The sequence below is a fragment of the Euwallacea fornicatus genome, chromosome 9 (genome assembly GCF_040115645.1).
Source record: "Euwallacea fornicatus isolate EFF26 chromosome 9, ASM4011564v1, whole genome shotgun sequence".
Taxonomy (NCBI): Eukaryota; Metazoa; Arthropoda; class Insecta; order Coleoptera; family Curculionidae; genus Euwallacea; species Euwallacea fornicatus.
The window spans coordinates 2,979,745-3,001,388 of record NC_089549.1 but is presented as its reverse complement, the minus strand read 5'-3'; the positions used below and the strand labels follow the sequence as shown (position 1 = coordinate 3,001,388).

At 34.5% G+C, this 21,644-nt stretch overlaps 2 protein-coding genes and 1 long non-coding RNA gene across 10 annotated transcripts in view; 1 reads left to right on the top strand and 2 right to left on the bottom strand.

Moving 5' to 3' along the window:
- Positions 1-52: 52 nt before the first annotated feature.
- LOC136340949 (protein LZIC-like) lies at positions 53-2,499 on the bottom strand. 2 transcript variants are annotated; one of them, XM_066285449.1, is made up of 4 exons: positions 1,994-2,499; positions 1,360-1,495; positions 1,151-1,306; positions 53-929 (listed from the first exon to the last, which is right to left on the bottom strand). In XM_066285449.1, the coding sequence occupies exons 1-4, from the start codon at positions 2,089-2,091 to the stop codon at positions 798-800; spliced, it is 522 nt and encodes a 173-aa protein (XP_066141546.1). In that variant the 5' UTR covers positions 2,092-2,499; the 3' UTR covers positions 53-797. The 2 variants fall into 2 exon arrangements, with proteins under 2 accessions (XP_066141546.1, XP_066141545.1); XM_066285448.1 differs by lacking the exon at positions 1,994-2,499 and adding an exon at positions 1,734-1,789.
- A 930-nt stretch (positions 2,500-3,429) lies between these two features.
- LOC136340937 (eukaryotic translation initiation factor 4 gamma 1-like) overlaps positions 3,430-21,644 on the top strand; it is a 35,029-nt gene continuing 16,814 nt past the window's right edge. For 3 of the 7 annotated variants that reach the window (XM_066285422.1, XM_066285420.1, XM_066285415.1), the window contains exons 1-6: positions 3,430-3,943; positions 14,836-14,867; positions 14,966-15,147; positions 18,709-18,816; positions 18,995-19,184; positions 19,849-20,165. In XM_066285422.1, coding sequence (XP_066141519.1) covers positions 3,882-3,943; positions 14,836-14,867; positions 14,966-15,147; positions 18,709-18,816; positions 18,995-19,184; positions 19,849-20,165 — 891 coding nt within the window. In that variant the 5' untranslated portion in view covers positions 3,430-3,881. Of the gene's footprint in view, positions 3,944-6,796; positions 7,439-14,835; positions 14,870-14,965; positions 15,148-18,708; positions 18,817-18,994; positions 19,185-19,848; positions 20,166-21,644 lie in introns of those variants that run through there. The other 4 variants (XM_066285421.1, XM_066285418.1, XM_066285416.1 and 1 more) reach the window with 4 other exon arrangements.
- LOC136340951 (uncharacterized) lies at positions 11,095-11,710 on the bottom strand. The gene is made up of 2 exons (XR_010732410.1): positions 11,443-11,710; positions 11,095-11,389 (listed from the first exon to the last, which is right to left on the bottom strand). It is a non-coding gene; the product is annotated as an uncharacterized lncRNA (long non-coding RNA).

The following is a 21,644-nucleotide window of genomic DNA, read 5'->3' as shown; positions in this document are numbered from 1 at the left end:
GAGTAATTGGTAAAATCGAATAAAAAATAAGATGGGTAAGAATCAAACACAATTTATAGGAATTTGGATTATTTCTTGAAAACCATTGAGAAACGGCCGATTGTTCATATGTATAATCAACATCAATTACAAAATGCCTACGGCCAAGTGATAATTACAGCGAAAAGTGACCATCAACAATGATGATTAATAAAAGATAAAGTAACAAGACTATCTAAAAATTTTAGGTTAAGGTAACCTTTCTACGTTAAGTAAAAATTGAGACGAAAAAATGTATAAGGCAAATCTACAGTAAAAAGTCTTATATAGAAATTTATATATATAACTTGCTGATTTTATGCAGTCTTGTATGAACCTCATCAAAAATGTTTAATCTCTAAAATATTACATTAATAAAAATATCAGAAATATGCATGGTCATAAATTTGAAATGTATAAAGGACAAAGAAGAAAGTGGCACATAAAATGTAGGTCTAAAATTTCCCTTTTTGGTGCCACACTAAATATTTATTCAAATATTAAAGATGTGGAATTTAGACGTTGTCTAAATGTCCTAAATTTTCATTTGCAGCAAATACTTCAAACTATATATATTGAAAATTATATTAAAAGTTGAACGTAGGTGTTTTTAGGATACTGCTGCATAGCGCGTAAAAGAGTCGCCTTTCTTAGACATTTTCTCTGCCAGGCTGGATTTAAAAAATGGAGATATGGAATCTGAGAATACTCACAACCACAATAACAAATGTTAATTTACTTTACAAGTTTTGAGGAGCTTCAAGTCCACAACCGAGAATTTATTTGTCTTTAAGCTCTAAAAATTCCATGTTTTTAAAGGCACTAAGTTTATTTGTGTGTTGATCTAAAAACTGCAGTTCCTCTCTAGATAGCTGCTCATTTAGCTGTCTTAGGGCTACCAATACTTCACACTAAAACAAAACATATTATACATAAAAAAAGAATATCTAAATCAATTGAATAGTACATCTATTCTCTGGGAGTAATGGTTTAAGTGTAGAATGTTTTACATTTACTCAGTAGTCAGAACAATATATACAAAGTAATAGGATTATGAAATGAAAATTTGTAAGCGAATCTGCTTTATTTGGAATACTCTCCAAGTTTATATATTTTTAAAGAATTTGCCTACCTTCTGAGGATTTCCAGCTTCAATTGTCAGTTTGTTTAACTTGATTTGTTCTTCAATGCTCTTTAACCTGTCCCTCAGCTGCTTTGGCTCCTTTCTTCCAAACAACCTTATAACTTCAGGTGTTTTAAAGGCTTGAGAAATTGCTGCTTGTGTAGCCTAAGACATACCAGGGCTGATTTTTTAAAACCCCTAATTGTGCTTCATCATACCAACTGGATTGCACCTAAACTACTAACTAGTGAAATATCACCATTGACTAACTTTGTTAGGCTTTCATTAAGTTCTTTTAGTTGTTCCATTGTCTCTTCCTTTGTTTCATGATATTCTACAGAGTCTAGGGAATCTCTGAAATTAAGAAAAAAGGTTTTGGAATCCAGAGAAAATATCAGAAAATAATAGAGAAAAACTTTATAATGAATTTTCTTGATATGTTATTCGATATTGGTTTCACATAATAAGGTAAGGCCTTAGTTCAAATAAAGTCTATTAAGTAGCAAGATTCTCCTGTTGATAATATCTTCTGAGCTAACACAGTATGATGAACAAATCATCTAAATAAGCTGAGCATTTAAACATGACTAACATGTTAATAGGGTCCCTTATTGTCCAATTGAAGACAAACATAATGCAAGTGTTTAGGTTCTTTTGGATAAAATATTTATTTATTAAATTTATTAAATAAGGACTATATATTACATCCAGATAATTTGAAATTGACAATAACAAACATTCAGCACAAATGTGAGAGTGGGAAAACTTGTTTATATTCATACAGTTTTAAGTTTTAGAACCCTTTGTATAGTCTATGTTATTATGTTATCAAATGTTCAAATTAGCACTTACTTGCAGGATTCTAAATCCGAAAGCTGTTCTAATAAGCGATCTAACTGGTTCTCGACATTTTGTTTTAATTTTTCTGTTTCTGTTTTTCCGTATGACATCTTAATGTAGTAAAAAAACAACTCTCAAAAGCTCAATTTAATTCGGTGTTTAGTTCCCACTAATTTCAACAAGTAAACCCACTTTTACCAACTTCTACAAAGTCTTTTTGATTTAGAACTTGGAATCTGTATTATGTTAGAAACCAAAAATAAATAAACACTATAACCTAATTCTTTGACATTGACAATACTAGCCATAATTGTTAAATGGCAAATCATGTTTGGATAGTAGTGCGGTGCCCGTCCCATGTGACATTTACGCGATCGTTCAAACTTAACAGTATGTTTGAGTAAAAATGCGTACTTATTAAGTGGTATGGGCGCTTTTTTTAACCGTGTTGTTTTCTTAAGACATAGTATATGTTGATTCAATTCCACAGCCGTGTATATGGTGAGCGTAGATATTATTCGGCTGCCATGTTGACGCACTCAATGTGCATTTTACGGAGGCTAGAATACTCTATAAGTAGAATTATTCTACATAATGTCAAAAAGTACCATAACAGCGCCTTTACCGTATATAATAATTTCCGAAATATTCGAATTATCTATCCCAATAAAATGCTAATAATTTACCGCTTTTTTCAGAAGGTAGAAAAATGTTTAGTAACAAATGATATATATTTTAAATCGTTAATTAGAAAGTTAATTGAACAATTAATCAAAGAAGTGATTAATAAGACAATAGTGCTACTTTGTGTGTTTTATGTATCTCATACTTATTACTATAGCAGTAACTTTATGTTATCGTCAGTAGATACACTCAAATACAGTTCGACAACTAAAAACCGGCTTGTACTCTGGACACCTACTACTAATATGTTTGGTTCGGGTAAAGAATAGATATATAAAGCACTGATCAAACAAATTTATCTCTGATGTTTGCTGGTCATTGTACGGAGGGTTGAATTGACCAGAATAATCTCTCCTTCAAAATATATTTAAATTCCCCTCCAAAAATACAATTTTTTTGTTATTGGAGCTCCAAACAGAGCGAAGTCAGAAACTTAGGAACAATGGGAACAATTAATATAAAGGTTTTTTCTTCTGATTTACTCTTTATACACTGCGTTAAGTATAACAGGAAGTTTACTATCAGTAATGTGTTCTCCTTCAACGAAACGCATCGTACAATTACATTCGAACGGCACTGGTAAGTTCGTTTAATCAGTGAAATACAATTGGTTTTGTTTTGACCTTGCCTTTCAGAAATGCATATTTTAGTGCAGAAAGTGTGTGTTTAATGTTTCTGAGATTTTGAAAGCATGTAACCATCACCGTCATTTGTCTCATGTCAGTTAACGAGCCCTTTGATAGTTTGATAAATGACTCACCGGGGGCGCTTCTGATCGTTGTCAGAACAGACCGTGAAAGCCGCGTGTCACTTGAATTTTTAAATTTTCAATTAATTTCCCTAACTTAAATTGACAATTTTCAAAGTACTGGAAAAACTGTTTCCTCGTGTTTTTCGACCCCCCATCGACGGGTCATGTGCATGCCACACCTCCAGACATTTTAATGTTAACATGTTTTCCGTCGGGCATTCCGCCATATTGGAAATATCTTAACCTTTTGAGAAAGAAAGTGGTTAGATAAGCTGTTCAGAAGCTAATTTACTACCAAATTTATCTCTAGTAACTAACGTGCAATTCGAAGTTTTCATAAAAAATGTTTGATGGGCGAATAAGGACTTAAGTGGAAGTGCTGTGATGTGCCAATCGTGAACATATGCATATACGAAAATTAAATCCGTGGCGCCCATTTTAAGGGACCCAAAGCCCTAGGTTGAAATGAGTGCGAATCAGAAACAACCGGCCACCGGAGGGCCACAACAGAGATATCCCACCTCTCCGTATCCTTTTTTTGTTGCAGAAATGTTACGCCCATCTGTCAAATTAGTGTCAGGTATTCATTAATGAAATAATTAATTATAATTAACAGTATTTTCCTCTCATGTAAAGAAATTCGTAAATTTTCACTAGCAAGAAATGAATGTGAGCTGAAGCTCATTGTAAAAACTTAAAACATGAATATTTTCTTGTCATGCATAAAACTGAACTCAGTGGTGGAACACTTCTAGCCAATTTCATTGCCCACTTCTACATTCACCATCACTTATTACAGTGTAATGGCGAATTGTCATTAATAAAAGCCATATGGTATTTTTGCTTTAATCATTATTCTATGTTAATTTAGAAAAATGAATTTCTGTTTAAACTGTTTTTCATTTTTAAACTTGTTTTCCAGCTTCCAGTAATAGGTAGGTTGCATCATATGATTAGAAATAATAATAGTTGAAGGGATATATGAATTTTTGGTGTTTTTGAACATGAAGTAAACACATTATTTTATTTTGTTGCAAACTTAATTGTAACTAGAATTGATAAAATTCAACCAGTTGATGTGCACATCTATAAATGTCTACAAAATGATTTACCCTGAAGTATACAATGCCACACAAAAATCTCTCTAGTTAAAAAAAAACTTGCTTAGCTAGGTACAAAATATTTTATGAGTAAGTACATATGGTTTTCTCCTATTTGTGCTGTATTGTCATTTTAAGAATATCATTTCTATTTATTAAGCATATTGTAGTATTTTTAGTTTTTCATAATGTACCAAAGTTTCATGGGTAAGTAACTTGGTAAGTAATTTTGCTTTGATGACGAATTAAAGAAGTGATTTGGTCACTGCTGATGCCAATAAGTAACAATAGGTTAACATATATAAAGAAATTCTACTACTTTAACTAAATGTTGAAATTTTAAAATATATAACCAACAATCAGAAATATTTCTAATCATTGTCTAATGGTTTTCGTGCATTTTGATGTACTTAATTTTTGTATTTGGTTAAGGTATGCATAATGCTGTCTAAAAGTATTCACAATTTAAGTGCCTACCAAAAATGTATTTACTTTTTAATTATTCAATCCTACTATATAATTATACCAGATCAACTAAATTTAATACAAATTAAATTGAATGATGGTCTGGATGGTTACAACTTACAAAGACTTGAAATTTGTAACATCAGGATGACATGTAACTAAGATTTTGCTACTATGGCATATCATTGTGTGATTTGTTGCAGTTAACACCTACTTCTTTTTTTCAAATTCAAAGCACTGAGTAAGGTACATTTTTTAACTAAAAATTTAAATCTTGAAATTACCTTTTTGCATACCTATCAGACTTACTCTTTTGATAGGTTTAACAAATATACACTTTATTGCATTTAAATTTTTTGCTTCTTCCCCCAATATATAAATCAAATTTTGAAAAGTTGACCATGATTCCTCAATTTTTCTGCAGTATTTGTGGCCAAATAACATTGATTAGATTATTACAACACTCACTACAGTTGCAAGTTTGTTTAATTTGTTTCTTAATGTTTTCTATATAAAATTGAGAAAACTGCAATTTTCTCAGTGGACACTTTTGATTTTTGTTACATAAATTCATTGTATAAATGTTGATAAAGACATAACCAGCAAATGTAGTATTTCACTGTTAGTAATGTCTATATCAAGCTGAATACATTGAGCTTACTGTAAAAAAATAATAAAGTGTTCTTTAAAAAATTAAATTTTTTGTATTTTAAATAAAAAAATTTAAAAATGAAATAATTTTTGATTGGCATAACTGATGTTTTCTTACAAATACTTCATAAATAAGAGAATTTTGGTCAACTTTTCAAAAATCTATTCATATACTGTGGGCAGACAGAAATAATAGTAATAGTAATATCTTTACTGCCAACAAAATTAATAAACTTGACAAAACAACAAAATTCCATAGCATCACCCAGTTTTTAATAAGTTTTGAATTAAGAAGAATGTGCTGGAAAAACAATCAATCTCTATCTTCTTACTTTCAAAATATAGGTAGCAATGAACCTAGTTCATCACAACGTGTTCCTAAATATGTGGAGATTCTGTCAATCTCCCAAATTCACATACTAGGTGATACAGGGAATGCTAGTTGCGCGTTTGCTCTAGGTCTAAAAGATTTTTATTTTTAAATTTAAGGGTGAAAATAGCATCTCAATAACAGTGTTGATGAGAACAGCTCTCACGGTTGCTAGGAAATGTCTCCTCAGCTTTTTTAGTTATGGATGAGTTTGGAGTCTTGGTTTTTGGGAATTTAGCTTATAACAATATTGGAGGATAGCCTCTAATTTTCATTGTATTTAGAAACAATTTCATGGGTCATTTTCATTACTTAAAAAAGGCTTTTTTTTTTTAATTTCTCATCTCACTCATCTCTCACCATTCGCTGTCATTCTTTATTATATATACATGTATAAAATATATATAACATTTCATATAAACTGGAATTGGTTAGATATACTATTGCAAATATCCATGTCAGGAGCAAATTTACAATGCAACTCTATACCTAGTGTTCCGCGTAAAATAGGAACGGTAGTAGTTACTTCCAGTAGGTACATATCGTCTGGAATGGGTAACCAGAAATGTCACCAACTCCAAAATATTTTTTTCGCGTGACTTTAATTGCTAGCTATAATCCACAGTAGTTGTTCCATAGGAGTCGTTCTCTAAATGTAGTTTTAGACATAATGGATCGATGCAGTTCCCAGTAGACCCTGTATATTCATGCATTCTCCCCCTTATATTCAGAGTAGAAACTCATTGCGCGAACAGCTGGCAGCGCCGCAGCCAGCCATCAAATCCCGAGGCAAATGTGCTACGCTATGAAGTGATACAGTCAATACAATGGCGCTTGTCTTAAGAATGTGTTAAAATACATGTTTTTGTATATAAAAACAATCGCATCAATCCCACTAACATCTACGACGAAGTTCCTTCGGTTAATTGTTCGTTCGCGTAGGGGGTCGAATATTCATAAAAACGGTTCATTGATTTTCTTGTGAAGATAAAACATACCTGGTTCGAAAGCGCTAAAGACATCCTCAAATTGTTCCCACCGCTTGTGTTCTCCGTAAATTCGAGGTGTCGTGAGTGAGACAGCAAAAATTTATATCGGACAAAAAGATTGTTGCAATAAAAATAGAATCGGTTTAAGTGGTTGAATCTCCGACCGCTGCAAATTGTTATCCACAATAGTTATGCCGGTGGAAAAAACTTGCACATTCTCAGAATATTGTCAGAGATCCAGTTTGTTATGTCCACATGAGCGTTTTCGCAAAAGAATAAATTCAAGGAAGTTAGTGGCCATGGCTGTGCATATTTATTGATTTTTATAGCAACGGGAAATTGTAAGAATGGTGTCAAGATTTGTACCAAGCGGGCCAGTCAAGCAGGATGGGATATGTTTATTGCCTCCCCCAACTCATTACAGAATAATGCCACCCCAGCCACCACGTAAGTTTTTCTTTATGTCCGCCTTAGTTTTCACCCCACGTGCTATTTCGTCTGTCTCTTGTCGGCGACCCAAAAAATCGATAATCGTGGCAATGGCCAATCTCGGAAGGTCTACGGACACGAGCTGCGTATTTAGGAGGCATTTATAAACTGTTTCATGGTATTAACGTCCATTCAAGTCAAAAATGACGAGTTTGGTCGTATATACGTATATATCCTCAAAACTATTCATCACTAAGATGAACGTATTTTCTCGGAATCTTTACATTTTACATTCGGGATGTTTGGTTTAAGCTGTTACCTGAGGGTAGACTGGCGGAGTCATTCCACTCCGCACGGGTTGACTGATTCATCACAGTTCAAGGATACCTTTGTTGTTTCAATATTTTTAGGTATACCCATAATCTGGGTTTAAATAGGAGATTAATTTGTTTACCCTATAATTTACGATTTTCTTACTTTATAGGGCTAATATTTGTTGACGTCGAATCTAGGGACCAATTTAAAATGCGTTTCTTAAAACTATAATAATAATATAATAATACTAAATATTATTTTATCACTTTCAACACACAGCAAAAAAGCATATGTCAAAGAGCTCACAAAATGTAGCCTATTTTTGTTACGTACCAACAACCTGGTAGTACTCCTCCAAAGAATGTGGTTCCAAATAACTAACAATTGAAGTATAAATTGTTAGGTAATATGCTTATTCCTGGGAGCACGCATTCGGGCGATTTTTCAAATATTAAACTCAAACATCAAATAAACGTTGTAACTTATGGGCCAGTTGTAAAGGGTGCTGCACACATAATGCACAAATTTATGGGGCGTATTCTCGCTTTATCTTAAGCGAAGAATGTTTTATAAACATAAACCGATCCGATGTGAAACTTATAGATTATTTATTGATTTGTTTATTGACGTATACGGTTCCACTCCCTCCCATCAACTTTAGTAAATTTATCGACAGTCGGGTACATTGTTGCGATTGGCGATCAGGCTGGAAACCGAATTCCTTAAGTTTTCAACGGAATTTGAATCCAGCGAATTTGCTGACCATTCCAAACGTGTGATTTCCTCAGCTCAAAGTATTTTCTGCACTCTACGACCTCGATCTCGCCTATAATCTTCCGAATTCGTGAACTTGAAGTGTGCAAATAAACCGTATAGCATGTGCGACGTAAATTTGGCTCCTCATATTTTGTAGAATGAGAATAGGATCTTTAGCTATATAGACATTGACGAGAGCTAGAAGCTTGAAGCGATTGAATAAGCGATATAAAAGTGTTTTGTAGTGAAATAGTGATTCATTAGTAGATTATTAGTTAGCGACTCGTATTGGTGTTAATTTTTTGAGTTAATATAGTCTTCACGTCGAAAACTAGTTTACTGGAATCGTTCGAACCCGGAAATTGCAACAATATCGATATTTATGCACTAACATAGCGAAAGGAGACTTAAATATCCAATAAACGTCCCTTATCGGCTAATATTTATGAGCCTTTATGTGGGTCAAATAATTGAACTTCTGGAGATAATCAGTAGAAACAATTAACCTAATTTTCTATTTTAAACGCGAAAATCGGGGGTCCAGCACTTTTGAAGTTGTGTATATTTTAAAATAAAAAAAAAACTAACGTAACCATGGCGCGTTGGGCACATACGTTTATAAACCTTTTTCTTTTGTTTAAAATAGTTGCGGGAGTGTGCATTTTAAATTCATACGGCAAGCAATGCAACGCCCCGTACGTAGACCTAACAGGTGACCTGAACGTCTACGTAATTTTACGCTTCTCGTGAGTGCGACGAAAAGCGAGAATGCATTTCAAATTTTCAGAGACTGAACAAACTTTATTTAAATACAAATACAGCACTTAATGACGGTCGAACCACTTAGGAAGACTCTTATTTCCACCTATCAAGTATTTTCGTGCATTCGGCACGATATCGAATCAATTCGAATATGGCGAACGTCCGCAAACTCGTGAGAATGTCCTCATAAGCTTCTACCGGAACGGCACCTCGAGCAGACATGCGCCGCGATGCGCACGTAAGACCGATCTGAGATGGATCGTTTCGCCTCGATTTGATGCACGAATTTTTTCGAGCCATCGAGGGAGCCGCACGTTTGAAACAATTTCAAGTTTTGGTTGGATATCACGTTTGTCCCTTTGTGCAGTTGCATGCCATTATTGAACTGTGCGATCTGGTTTTTTTTTTTTTGTTGCGTTACGTCTTAAACGTAATAAAAATGGACGGTAATTGCACGTTTGAAATCGCAAGCTAGATATTTACTGGCCAGAGTCACTGCAGAAATTAGAAGTACTCTCAAGTTTTTGTGACCCACATACCGCGGCCTTGCGATGATGATTTTGCATCCGGAGTCGGCGATCGGAGAATACACGAGGCGCTTGGTGCACGATTATCGATTCACGTGTTTGAGCACAGCGTTGCCGGCAACAATTTTATGACGTAGGAAATTACGAAATTGCCATAGAATAAGTAAAGTCGCATAAATAAGTGGGGTACCATTTGGCCATTAACGCACCCCGAATGCTCATCGTCGACCAATTGGCCAGTTCGCAATTTTAGCTCACCTTATCAGCTACGGCTGGTCGTTCTGGTGTTGCCACGTCAAATTTAATTAATACGGTAACTGTGAATTTGCCGGAAGAAATACGCAAATAACTTTTTAATGTAATAAGACAATCGTATGACGTGCTACAATAAAATTTATGGCTCTGCCTTGAAATATTATTTTTACGTTAGCAGCGGGTCCCCCCACTTTAAATCGTAGTTATACCGAGGTAAAAAAGGTGGAATTAGCGGAGATACCTGATTGTTAAGTTGTTACCGCCGTGTTAATGTTCATTAGTTTTTCCGGCCTTTGAGGTGTTCCATGCCTCCATCCCGGATATTAATATACCGTTAATCACAAAATGGAGCGTACACGATCATTCGCTATAAATCGTTCCTCATTCTTTCCTATTCCTTTTTCTATAAATTGTTTCTTATGGTGTTGTTCATAATGAATATTTTCGCCAAACAATTCAAAGCGACTATTATCTCATTCAAGACATTAATGTTTCAAATAAAGAAAAAAAAAATAAAAATAATGAATTGGAGCCAATAAGGCAAGATAATTTAACCATTCTTGAATATCCTCACACAAAATTGAGCGCACATAACCGAACAACGACGAAAAATTAAAGAACTCACAAAATATTGAAGTTGAACTTTATGTTTACTTTTAACTTAATTGAGTGTTTATTAATATGGTATAGGCCAAATTTTGTGTCTCAATTTAACAATTTATAATCACAATTTTGTGTGCTAATAGTTAATTTTGAAAAATATTCAAATGTTTTGTCTTCTGTGAGCTAAATTATCACATAAATCAATGTTGACAATAAAAACTCCTAAATTCGTTCATCTCAGATGATTATTTAAGGAATTATATCATTTTAACATATGTACGCTCAATTTTGTGAGCAATTGTAAGTCACAAAGCGAGTGAAGGCGTGGCTTGAAATCTACATTTATTTTGTACAAAAACGCAAATTTTTATTTTATTTTTATGAGGATCAATGTCACGTTTAATACGGGGTGCGGCATGGGAATCGAGTGTTTCTGAAATAGTCAGAATCGTTGGGTTTTGATAAATAATTTGTTGTTTTTTTTTTTTTATTGCAACAGTATGTTTGAAAACATGGCATTATAGATTCATGAACAGAAAGTTACATCTGGAACGTGCTCTCCGTTCTCGTTGACGCAATGTTGAAGCCGTCGGCTTCCATCCTCTCCAGCAGGTCTGCGTTGATTTCGGCGAATTGCTGTCCCATTGCTTCTTTTAATCCTTCTAATGTACCAGGCTTAACCTTATAGACACGTCCCTTCAGATAATAAAACCACTTCTCTGTATCGCTTGTCTCAGCCTTTCAATGTTTCCTAGAGCGAAAAGAGTACGTTGAGGGCCGGGGGACTTTTTGTCGCTACTAAACTTCCTGTTTACAAATTGTTAACTCAACGTAAGACTGAGTCATGCGGGGAACAGAACCATTTCGGTTAATATCGAATTTGCGACGAAACTCACGCTGAACGGCAGCCACAAACTCACCACTTCTAACAAAAATCATGAACGAATATTCGATGTTCGGATGCCCACGACGAATGCATGGTAGCAACTGAAAGATAATAAAAAAATCCCATGGGTCAAAGAATGAAATGCCTGTTGGAGCACATCCCTCCCATTGTAAATGGTAGAGTACTACTCGTTCTAAAAACGCTTGGTACTCGCGCCGCACTCGGTATAATCGGAAAGATACTTAAAACTCCTCAAATTATTGGTCTTGCATAAGCTGAATTATTACGCCAAGTTAACCACATATTTCACAAGCAGCGACTGGCACAGTCCGAGTTTTTCAAGCCTAACTATGCATCATACTAAAAATTGTCCACTCTTGGGAACGCTCGAATTAAAACACCTAAAAAATTATTCCTTTTCTCTTTACAACTAGTAATAGTAAAAAAAATCAAAAACGCAAAAATATACAGGGTGTTATATTTAAAATAAGAAATTTGCGATCTACTTCCGGTCGAACCGGATTTGCATTTTTTTCCGAACGGGGGCGATTTAACCACGTGCTTAATGTCCGAACAATTTTTTAAATTTCTTCAAATTGTAACTTTTTCACAATCGATCGATGTGGATATTAGACGCTTTAAGTCACTTATTTAGATCTAAGATAGAACTTAATATGTTGATGCAAACTAGGACAGAAGGAAGAGCCCATAAAATTAACTTTAATCCATATGGTAAAATAGTGGTTCTCAGCTGTTCGCAAGTCTTTCTTCCCCGCTCTTCGTACGTTATCTACGTACGTAAATTGCCAGAATTCAGAGATTTCCGTTCGGGTTTACGTATGACGTGACAAATTTAACAACGTGCGTGTGTATACGATAAATGGTAAAGTAATTTTAATGTACAAGCTCAGTATTACAAACACCGTTTAAGACTTTGTGGGATACCCGGCCATGTCATCTGTCAGACGTGCGGTAATGATGTATATGAATTATCGTATATTCTAATCGGTGATTGACACTTGATTTCTCCTTATAGTGTACTAAAATCAGTACAATTTTGTTCTCATCTAGAGGCTCCATTCGAATATTTCTAAGCTGGCATACATATATTCTCCTCGATAAGGAATTGGAAAAATAGGTCCAAAACGATTGTACTAACTGTTTCTCTCGAACAACTTATATCATTGTTAACGAACTAAGAATCCATGTTAACATTATTAAGACGAAAATGTTTTTAAATTGAACACTGGATTCAAATTTCAGAAATTGAGCGGGTAGTGGCGTACCATGAAAAAGTTTGAGATAATGGCGTAAAATGATATAACTTCAGAAGACGAACCACCCTGTAGATACCATCATTGTTTTTTAAAAGTGAGGCGTGGAGATTCGAAATAGTAGCACGTAAAATTTCAACTAAATATATTAAAAACCAAACAGTTCTGAAGTAAAATCTATTAAAAAAATCTTTAAGTTTTACACCCTGTATATCAGTAACTATGCTTTTGCCGCTTTATTATTTTAATTATTTTAAATTTGAAAGTTTTACGGTTCGCGCCGAAGTTATGTACAATGAATATAATTTATTTAGCAAAATTACAAAATAGAAATTAGTAAGTAAATTTGCATTGGTTGTAATTGATTATTACGGATAGATAGATAATAGTTCAAATTAGCTTAAATAGCTAAAAATAGCAGAAAATTAAAAAAATTAAGGTAAAAAATTAGATTTGTCTTTTCTAAAATGAGCATATGGAATGATGAAAACTTATCCCCCTTTGGACAGACCGTCTGTAAAGTCACTTTCTGCAAGTGCGTACGGTGTCAACTAAATTTGATTTAGTTGGAGAAAGCTAGTTATTTTTTGCTTAATTATTTGCGTTATTTTGTGGCTATTTGTGCTCAATTTCATCCTCTATCTGTAAATCATGTGGCCAATTGAGTCACGACATACCGGATATACTTAAAAAAGTTCATTTTGAAATTTTATTTTTTACCTCATATTCATTGTAATTATTTCTTCGTAGATGCTAAGAATTCCGCAATTTAAACTATTCCTCATAGTGCATAAAATCCATTCGGAGGAATAAGAGAACCGTCTCACCTTAACTTCAGGAGTTGCTTCCTACAATATTTGCACGATATTTCAAGACGCCCTGTATATAATTCAAATTGGCATTTTAGAGGAAGTTTAAGGTCACAGATAATCGAGCAAAAAATAAAATGATCAGGCCCGGAGACGGAGCCCCCAGAGACACCCGGCTTTAATCAAGGCTGGTCTCTTCTACGTGCTTTTATCAATGTCTCTGTGGGCCTCTGAAACTATCGTAAAATGATGTTCCTTCCTTGCATGAATAGACGACCCATTCCACTTAGTGGGTTGTTGACTTAATACCACTTGTGGGGTGGGACGCTGGAACTACATATGTGATCTTCATCACTTCATGTCAATATTATTTTCACTATCATTCTCCTATTATGCTTTACGCTCAGTGTTGTAAAGTAGTATATTATACATATTAACAAAGTTGTTAAGCATATTATTATGACCTAATCGTGAAGTTTGAATCATCAAACGCATAGCAGCGGGAAGATCTAAGAGGTGAAACTGATAAGCCCCCTTATTTGAGAATGGGTGTGTTTATATACAGTCGGGGCCAAGAATATTCGGATGCTGGCTAAACGGTTATAAATATACATAAGACTTAAAAATTAAGGAATGAAAACCTATTTCTTTTATAATGATGGATGAAATACTAATGTACAATAAAGGCATATATTTTATATTTAAGAAAAATCGAACAGTAAAAAAATGTCTTTTGCGAAAGTGGCTTTACCTCACGAGATTGCTGAACGTACTCAACTTCGCGTCGATTATTTATAATCGTCGCGTGCTAAAGCATCACTTTCCGCATTTGTTAGGTAATATATTGTAATATAAGCTTTTACCCAAAAACCAACATCACTTCGCAAGTAATTTTCAATTGGAACCGGAATTCTGCAAAAAACGTTCCTACATATAGGTCAGCTATTTATACATTATAACTGATGTGCGTATATTGTGATCGAGATTAAAGTTCACCCTAAATAATTTCTTTTAATGCGCCGGCGCCGCACTAGCATCTTTCTAAGGGCTATATTTTGCGACGTTGTGTCTGGTCAATTTTGCCTTCCCCCACTAAACCGTTCGTACAGAGGGTGTTTTGATGGTAGTACTGGAGCTATTCCATTGTCATACGGTGACCACCTTCAATAGGATTCGCCACTTTAGTTCTTTACATATCTTAACTTTGAGCCTTAACTCCTTAGTGCAGATATCAGCCGATTATTTCGCCGCACAGTAATAGTAAGTATCAAAGAGGTGTCTTAAAAGATATACAAGTTTTTCGATTGGTTTTCTTTTACCTTCGGCGAATTCTTCTTTTATCTTTGGCTTTTCTTTTGTTGGTTATACAGGATCGGAAGCCTATCACAATTCGACCGGGTCGTATGTACCGCAAACACAGGGTCCAAACCAGGGTCCGGGCCTTAGAAACATTGCAACTACGGGGCCACCGAATCAATCATCGACGCCTCCAAATACGGACTTGAAAGTAACTAATATCCAAGGACAGCTTCCTCAAATGGTAAGTTTGTGTTGAGCTTGCTCTTTTGTTTTGTTTTCCCGGAAAATCTCCAAAAGTACCTTCACAATGAGAAGATGTTTACGAATGCCCCCAAAACTTCACAATAGATCTCTAAATCGCAAATAATTTTTGAAAGTCACTAAAAATATATTAAAAAAATGTGGGAAATTTTAATCTCTAAAAATTCTCGTAAATTCAGCAAAAAGTTTTTCGGTATTTCTTTCAATTCGTTTAACTGTTCGAAGAGTTCCCAGATAGGCCTTTTAAAATCTCATGAGATGGCCACGGGGTACTTTAAATTTCTTGAGGGTTGTAGTAAAGTTTGTGGTTTCTCTTCGAATTCGAAAATCGAGTAATATCACTCTGAAATTTGTTGATAAATAATTTTTCAAAACTTTGTGGAACCTTTAGTAAGAATGTCCTCGAAACTTTATGAGCCCAAAAAAAATCGGTTTTAGGCCTAAAAATATGGCCGTACAGAATCCCCAGACGGTCGAAAACTAGCGATTGGTTCAGAATGAAAATACGTGGCGACATTCGGTGTGAATTTCCTTACAAATGGTTTCAGACTCCCTCTCAATCATCCCTGCAAAAAAACTTCACAATCTGGTGGAGCTCTTAAAAAATCAAAATCTCTAAATATAAATTGTGCCCGTTTGGGCTCGACAATTTGAATTGTATGGAAAATTTTTAAAACATCGCTGTAAATTGTCACAATCACTATTTTCAACATTTTTCTCAACTTGTCAAAATTTCGTTGATTAAATTATTCTTTGTTTTTTTTTCTGGTTTTACATATAAATTTAATATGCGACGGTCAACATATGATTTTAGCCGCCAGCGTGCGGTAAATAACCGCAGGGATTTGCGGCTTAATGCCACATTATTGCATTTGATCCAAAGGGCATTTTTAATTAAAAAATCAAATCACCAGCAATTTCAGAAGCCGCCATTTTTCTTTGTGTTAATCTAACTAGGTTATACTCGTATCGTTATTCTAGCAGAGATACATTGTATATATGTCTATTTCTCATAATATATTTTAAATTCAGGTTTATTGTATATTCGGAGAAAGCGGTATTGTAGAGAAACGTTTTTTCTATTGAAATATTTCTTGAAGGTTAATAAAACACTTATTTCGTGTCAGCCATACTAATGCAATTATTCGTGTAATTCACTTGAAACCGAGTGCATTAGTTCTGTCGACACATAAGTAGTGACGCATACGATTGTCCATCCGCACGATGCATTCCTTGAAGAATTCGTCCAGATACAAAAAATAATGTTATCTGTAGGTAGGAATGCTTTAAAGTGAGTCAGATATCATTAAATATTCTTATCGGTTAATGAAGCTTAACAGTATTTGATGTTTATTTAATTATGTATAAATAACATCTATTGGGTCAAATAAGGAATTTTTATTCCAGTGCATACTTTTATATTAAAGGAGGTTTCCTTTCATAATTTCTTGCCCATGTTAGTCACTTAATTTTTCTAAGGATTCCAATAACCGCCATTCAAAAATTGATAAGATTATATCCATGAACAAATTAGGTGACGATAGCATAGTGTTTTTATGAGTTCCAATACGTTGAGACGGTCTTCGAAATTTTACCTGCTTTTATGGTTTCAAGTGTGTACAATTCATTTAACGGCCTAGGTACGGTATTGGCAATAAACATGTTAAGATGCTTCTTTCTGCGTGCACTCTAGGTAAACCTGGACACCTGTGAATTTGCAAAAACTGTTATTTTCAGTTTCATTTTTAACGTAGTTCATAGAAAATTGTTGTCTGATAATGCATGCATTACCTAAAGTTTACGCAGGACTATGACAAGCATCTCATAAATTGTATTTTTTGTGACATTGTGAACGTTTTCAGAAAAGTAAATAGTAGTATAGAACGTCATTTCATATATAAGGTGGCCCAGCTCAAAGAGCAATTATTTAAACCATCCTACTTGTAAAGTTAAGAGGCAAATTTTGTTCGATAATTCGTCGTTTAATTAGAGCTTAAACTTAAATCTGAACTTAAGCAATCTACAGGGCTAGTCGAGCGGAAAACTAATGGAATATAGTATTTACAAGCAACTCTTAGAGTGGCTCGAGATATGACGGTAATACTACTTCATACCTTTGTCTCCTCGCTCCAATAGCCTTTATGCAACTTAAGTAAACAACCTACATATGTAGTCGGTACTTTAAATCGCCACTCTTGAAAAGTGACGTACACTCGCAAAAATTACTAAGAGCCGAAAAAGATTTTTACACAAAATTAAGAATCAAGTGATTGTCCAATTTCCCCTTATTGCGCTGTAGGCTTAAAAAAACTCAAAAGCGACCCATGCTCAAAAAGCTCTAGACTGTATACAAAGAGCTTTTGAACAAAAGGAAAATTCATATTTGTTCGTTTTACTATGTTTAAAGTATTTTCAGCTTGAACTCGAGCACCCTGCATTGGTTTAGCCTTTAAACTACACACCTGATACTGCTGGCATTAATTATTGTAATTCGTCTAGAAAATGTGAACTTTGAAATTAATATTCTTATGTATTAGTACTTGTTAATAAACAGAGTTATTATTTTTCTGAATCCCTCTTAGAGATATTAATTTACAGTTTATATTTCAGTTTAAATTAGCTTCGTTAAAATAAGGCCTTTGTTGCTTAGGCAAAGGATTTCAGGGCAAAAAGTTATTTAATATATTAACTATTCTCTGCCTTTTTGCATACTACTGAATATGCCGATCCCAAATGTTTGAACACCCATGTCTTTTTTTTCTCAAAGTGGAATATAATACGAATGATCAAAATCGCATTAAATGTTGGCAAGATACTTCATAAAAACTACAGGGCTAGATTAAATTTATCTTTATATCATGTATTGCCATTTGAATTATATAGATTATATTACCTGTGTTGTCAAATTGTGATATTGAGGCGATAAAACGAGAATTTATGTTTTGCGACTGTTCAGGAGTATTGATGGTGCACGTCCCTTATTTTACGGTGTGCACGTATTTTACCATTTCAAATTATTTAAAATTTTGATGACTTGTGGGGAAAAGAAATTCATATTGTTTCCTACTTATATTTAATTTAATTCATTTCCTTGAATATGGTTCATTTTTTATTCTATTAGGAAATAACTTATTTTGTTTTTGCATAAGGAAAAACCCATCCGTCTTATCATGAGCACCCTAGCGTAGTGATATTCGAAGATATGGAGATATTTTTCGTATGATTTTAAGATTTCAGATGTTTTCTATCAATTAAATCGCATACATGACAGAAAGACTGCAAGAAATTCAGACAACATTAAAAAACAATCTTGACAACTGAACAATCCTGAATCCTCTTTGTGTTATAAGACAATCTTTCTTTTTTTTTCCTTCAATCATTCTATTCGAACATTGCCAAATGCATTTTATGAATGACTGTTTATAATTGCAAGTGTTTTTGTCACAAGGATAGAAATGCCAAATGGTCAAAAGTTTTGTTTTCCAAAAATAAATGTCATTCATTATTTACGTATTATACTACATGTATTTGTTTTTTTCAGCAGTTTGGGCTGAATCCAGTAAGGGCACCGCCGCAACCTTTTTTTACGTCTAGAACTGGAGGCGGTCCACCCACACAGGGTTCTAGAATGCCCAATCAACAGCACAGGGTAAGTTCTGGCCGTATAAGCATATATGATTAAGTAAGATGAAAAGGGAAGCCTCAAACTTCATAATATTCTTAATTTTTCGTATAAAGATTGCATAATTTTATTAATTTAGTAAAGAACTAATCAGTAAACAGCAACAGCCATTATATTTCAGTAACAATTTGATAATCCTTTCTAGGGTCAAGCCCCGATGTATCAGTCACAGTATGTGGTGCAGCCAGTGTACCTGCCTCCGCAATCTTTATACTTCAACCAGCGGCCTCCCAACAACCTGATGACACCTCATCAGCCTTACGCGCAGCCTGTTTTCCCGCAGTCTTATTCTGGGTTCCCGCAGTTTTCATCTACAGTGTCAACCACGGTTCCTTGTAAGTATTAGGAGTATCGATTCCCAAATATAAAGATGTAGGAAAACAAGTGCCAGTAAAAATGCTGAATCTCTGGCAGAAGATATTTATATATAGACGTTTTTAATGTCTGTGTATTGACATTATATTTGATATAGCAATTAAGGCGTCTCGTCGACGCCTTCTTGTCTCTGAACTCTTTAACTGGTTATCTGGCCGAAAATTGCAATTCAATGTGATGTTGGCGAGAGGGGCAGTATCCTAGAGGGAAGGCGCCTTGTATGCGGACTGTTCGGACTATGTACAGTGGGATTTTTCGGTCTTTCGTGCAGCATGTTAACACGATGGCGTCATTTATGTTCGAATTTTATGCTATAAGTGGGGCTTTGGTGAATCATTACATACTTGATTAATTTGAGAAAATTTTGTACAAATTATCTACTAAAATTCGATTTTCAGTCCGGGTTTTCATCACTTTAGATATTTACTCTTTGATAACCTACCTCACTTTGGGGCGCAAATTTGCATCCTGTTTTTATACGCTTATGAAATTCTATTTGTAAACCAATTTTTTACACATAGCTCCTTTTTCTTCAACTTCGAGGGTTATTCAAAATTCGACATTTCGCACGCTTCCAAACGTAGCACTCATTAACTATATTAATGTATGCATTTTTATTTTCAGACCAAGCGATGTACGGTGTTTTCCCTCCCCAAAGCGCACCAATTTCTTTAACAAGAACTACTACGACGCCCGTAACAGCAGCACCGCCAAACGCCCCCACTGGTTCCTTGCAGAACCAACCCCTTTTGACTCAGGCGGCTGCCGCTCCTGCTACCTACGCAAAAAATAAACAGCGTCGCTCGAACGCCATTCCGATCATAGATCCCAACACGGGTCAAGATAGATTAGATGAGATATTCGACTCTGAGAACGCCTCGCATCCACCGACTGGAGAGTCCTCTGCCAGGCAAACGCCACAACCTCCTAATGATAAAGAGGTAGGTAACAGATACACTAAGGCCCAATAGAACAAAGTCTTGGTATCTTTGCCTGGAAGATAATTTTCAAAGACGATTTTTTTATCGTTCCTGAAGAAATTATTCTTCTGATAAAATTACTTAGGCTTTGATTTTTTTGGCACCTAGTACCATTCATATGTCGTCACAAGTGCCAAATAATATTTAATCGGTCATATTCTCAAACTTTTTCATGACTAACTTTTTACTGAATGCAAAGATTTTTGTTTAAATTTCATGCCAGATATTGTTACACAAAAGTTTCTTTGATGATTCCTTATGAAATAAAACCAAACTTGATTTGTCCTCAATACCCAGTTATAGAGCATGTCCCTGAAATGATTATACAATGATTGATCAAAAATAAAGCATTTTAAGGAAAAAAATTGATGTAAAAAATTAATCTGTATTTTGGTCATTGTGCCGGGCTTATTTTTAAAATAACCTAAAAATTTAGTATTAATTCCTGATGTAAAATCTATATTAAATCCTGAAAGAAGTTTAATATTAATGAAATAATTATAATACGTGAAAAAAATCTTCAAAACGGTAAGAGTTTCGAATTATTTTTTATTTGAAATAGAGGCGTACGCGGTTGATGAGATACATCCCCCCAAACAGTATTAATGCCTAAAAAGTTTTTAAAATCTTCAAAGTAACTCAAGTTACGATATCATTCTTCAGTCAAGACGATCATTAACAAGTACCTTTCAAAAGAACCAAAATTGCAAATAATTTCGATTTTCGACTAAAATTTTAATTACGTCGTTTCCGTTGTCCTGACGACAAAACTTTACTGCAAACCACAAGAAACAAAAATTAGAACTCATCCCGCCTATATAGCCCCATAGCACCGAAATTGTGACCTAGAATCACGTCAGCAATATCCACTTTCACTCACTTAAATCATGGATACACCCATGGTGTTCCTCATGAGTCTTTAGAACAAAAGAGCACTCAATTATTCCGATTATTAATGCAGCGCGAATTACGAAGATCTTGCTCATCATAGCGCTAACATTCGAGTGAATCACCTACCAAGTGTTATCGGTACAACCTGCCTTTTGCAAAGACCCAGCTGATTGACCTTGGATCGATACACGATAGGAAGTAGCATGCGATGTTTCCAGATTTAGTAAAATGAGGAAAAAGTTGCGAATTCAAGGCAGCAGATTGATTATGCAAACATATTTCGATGGAATGCAAATACATTTTGTATTGTACAAAGAATTCGATCAAAAAAGAAGTTTGAGATTTTTCGAGCATATTACTAATTTAGAATTTCATGCAAAATAGCTTATGCATCAAATCGCGATTCTATAGTGGCATCTCTTTCTTCATCAAATTATCCAGAACCCGCAATTTTTATTAGTATGTGACTTTTGTAAGAAATTAATTGAATTGTACAATCATGGGACTTTTTGTAAAGTTTGAATAAGGCTATGTAGCACATTGAGACGA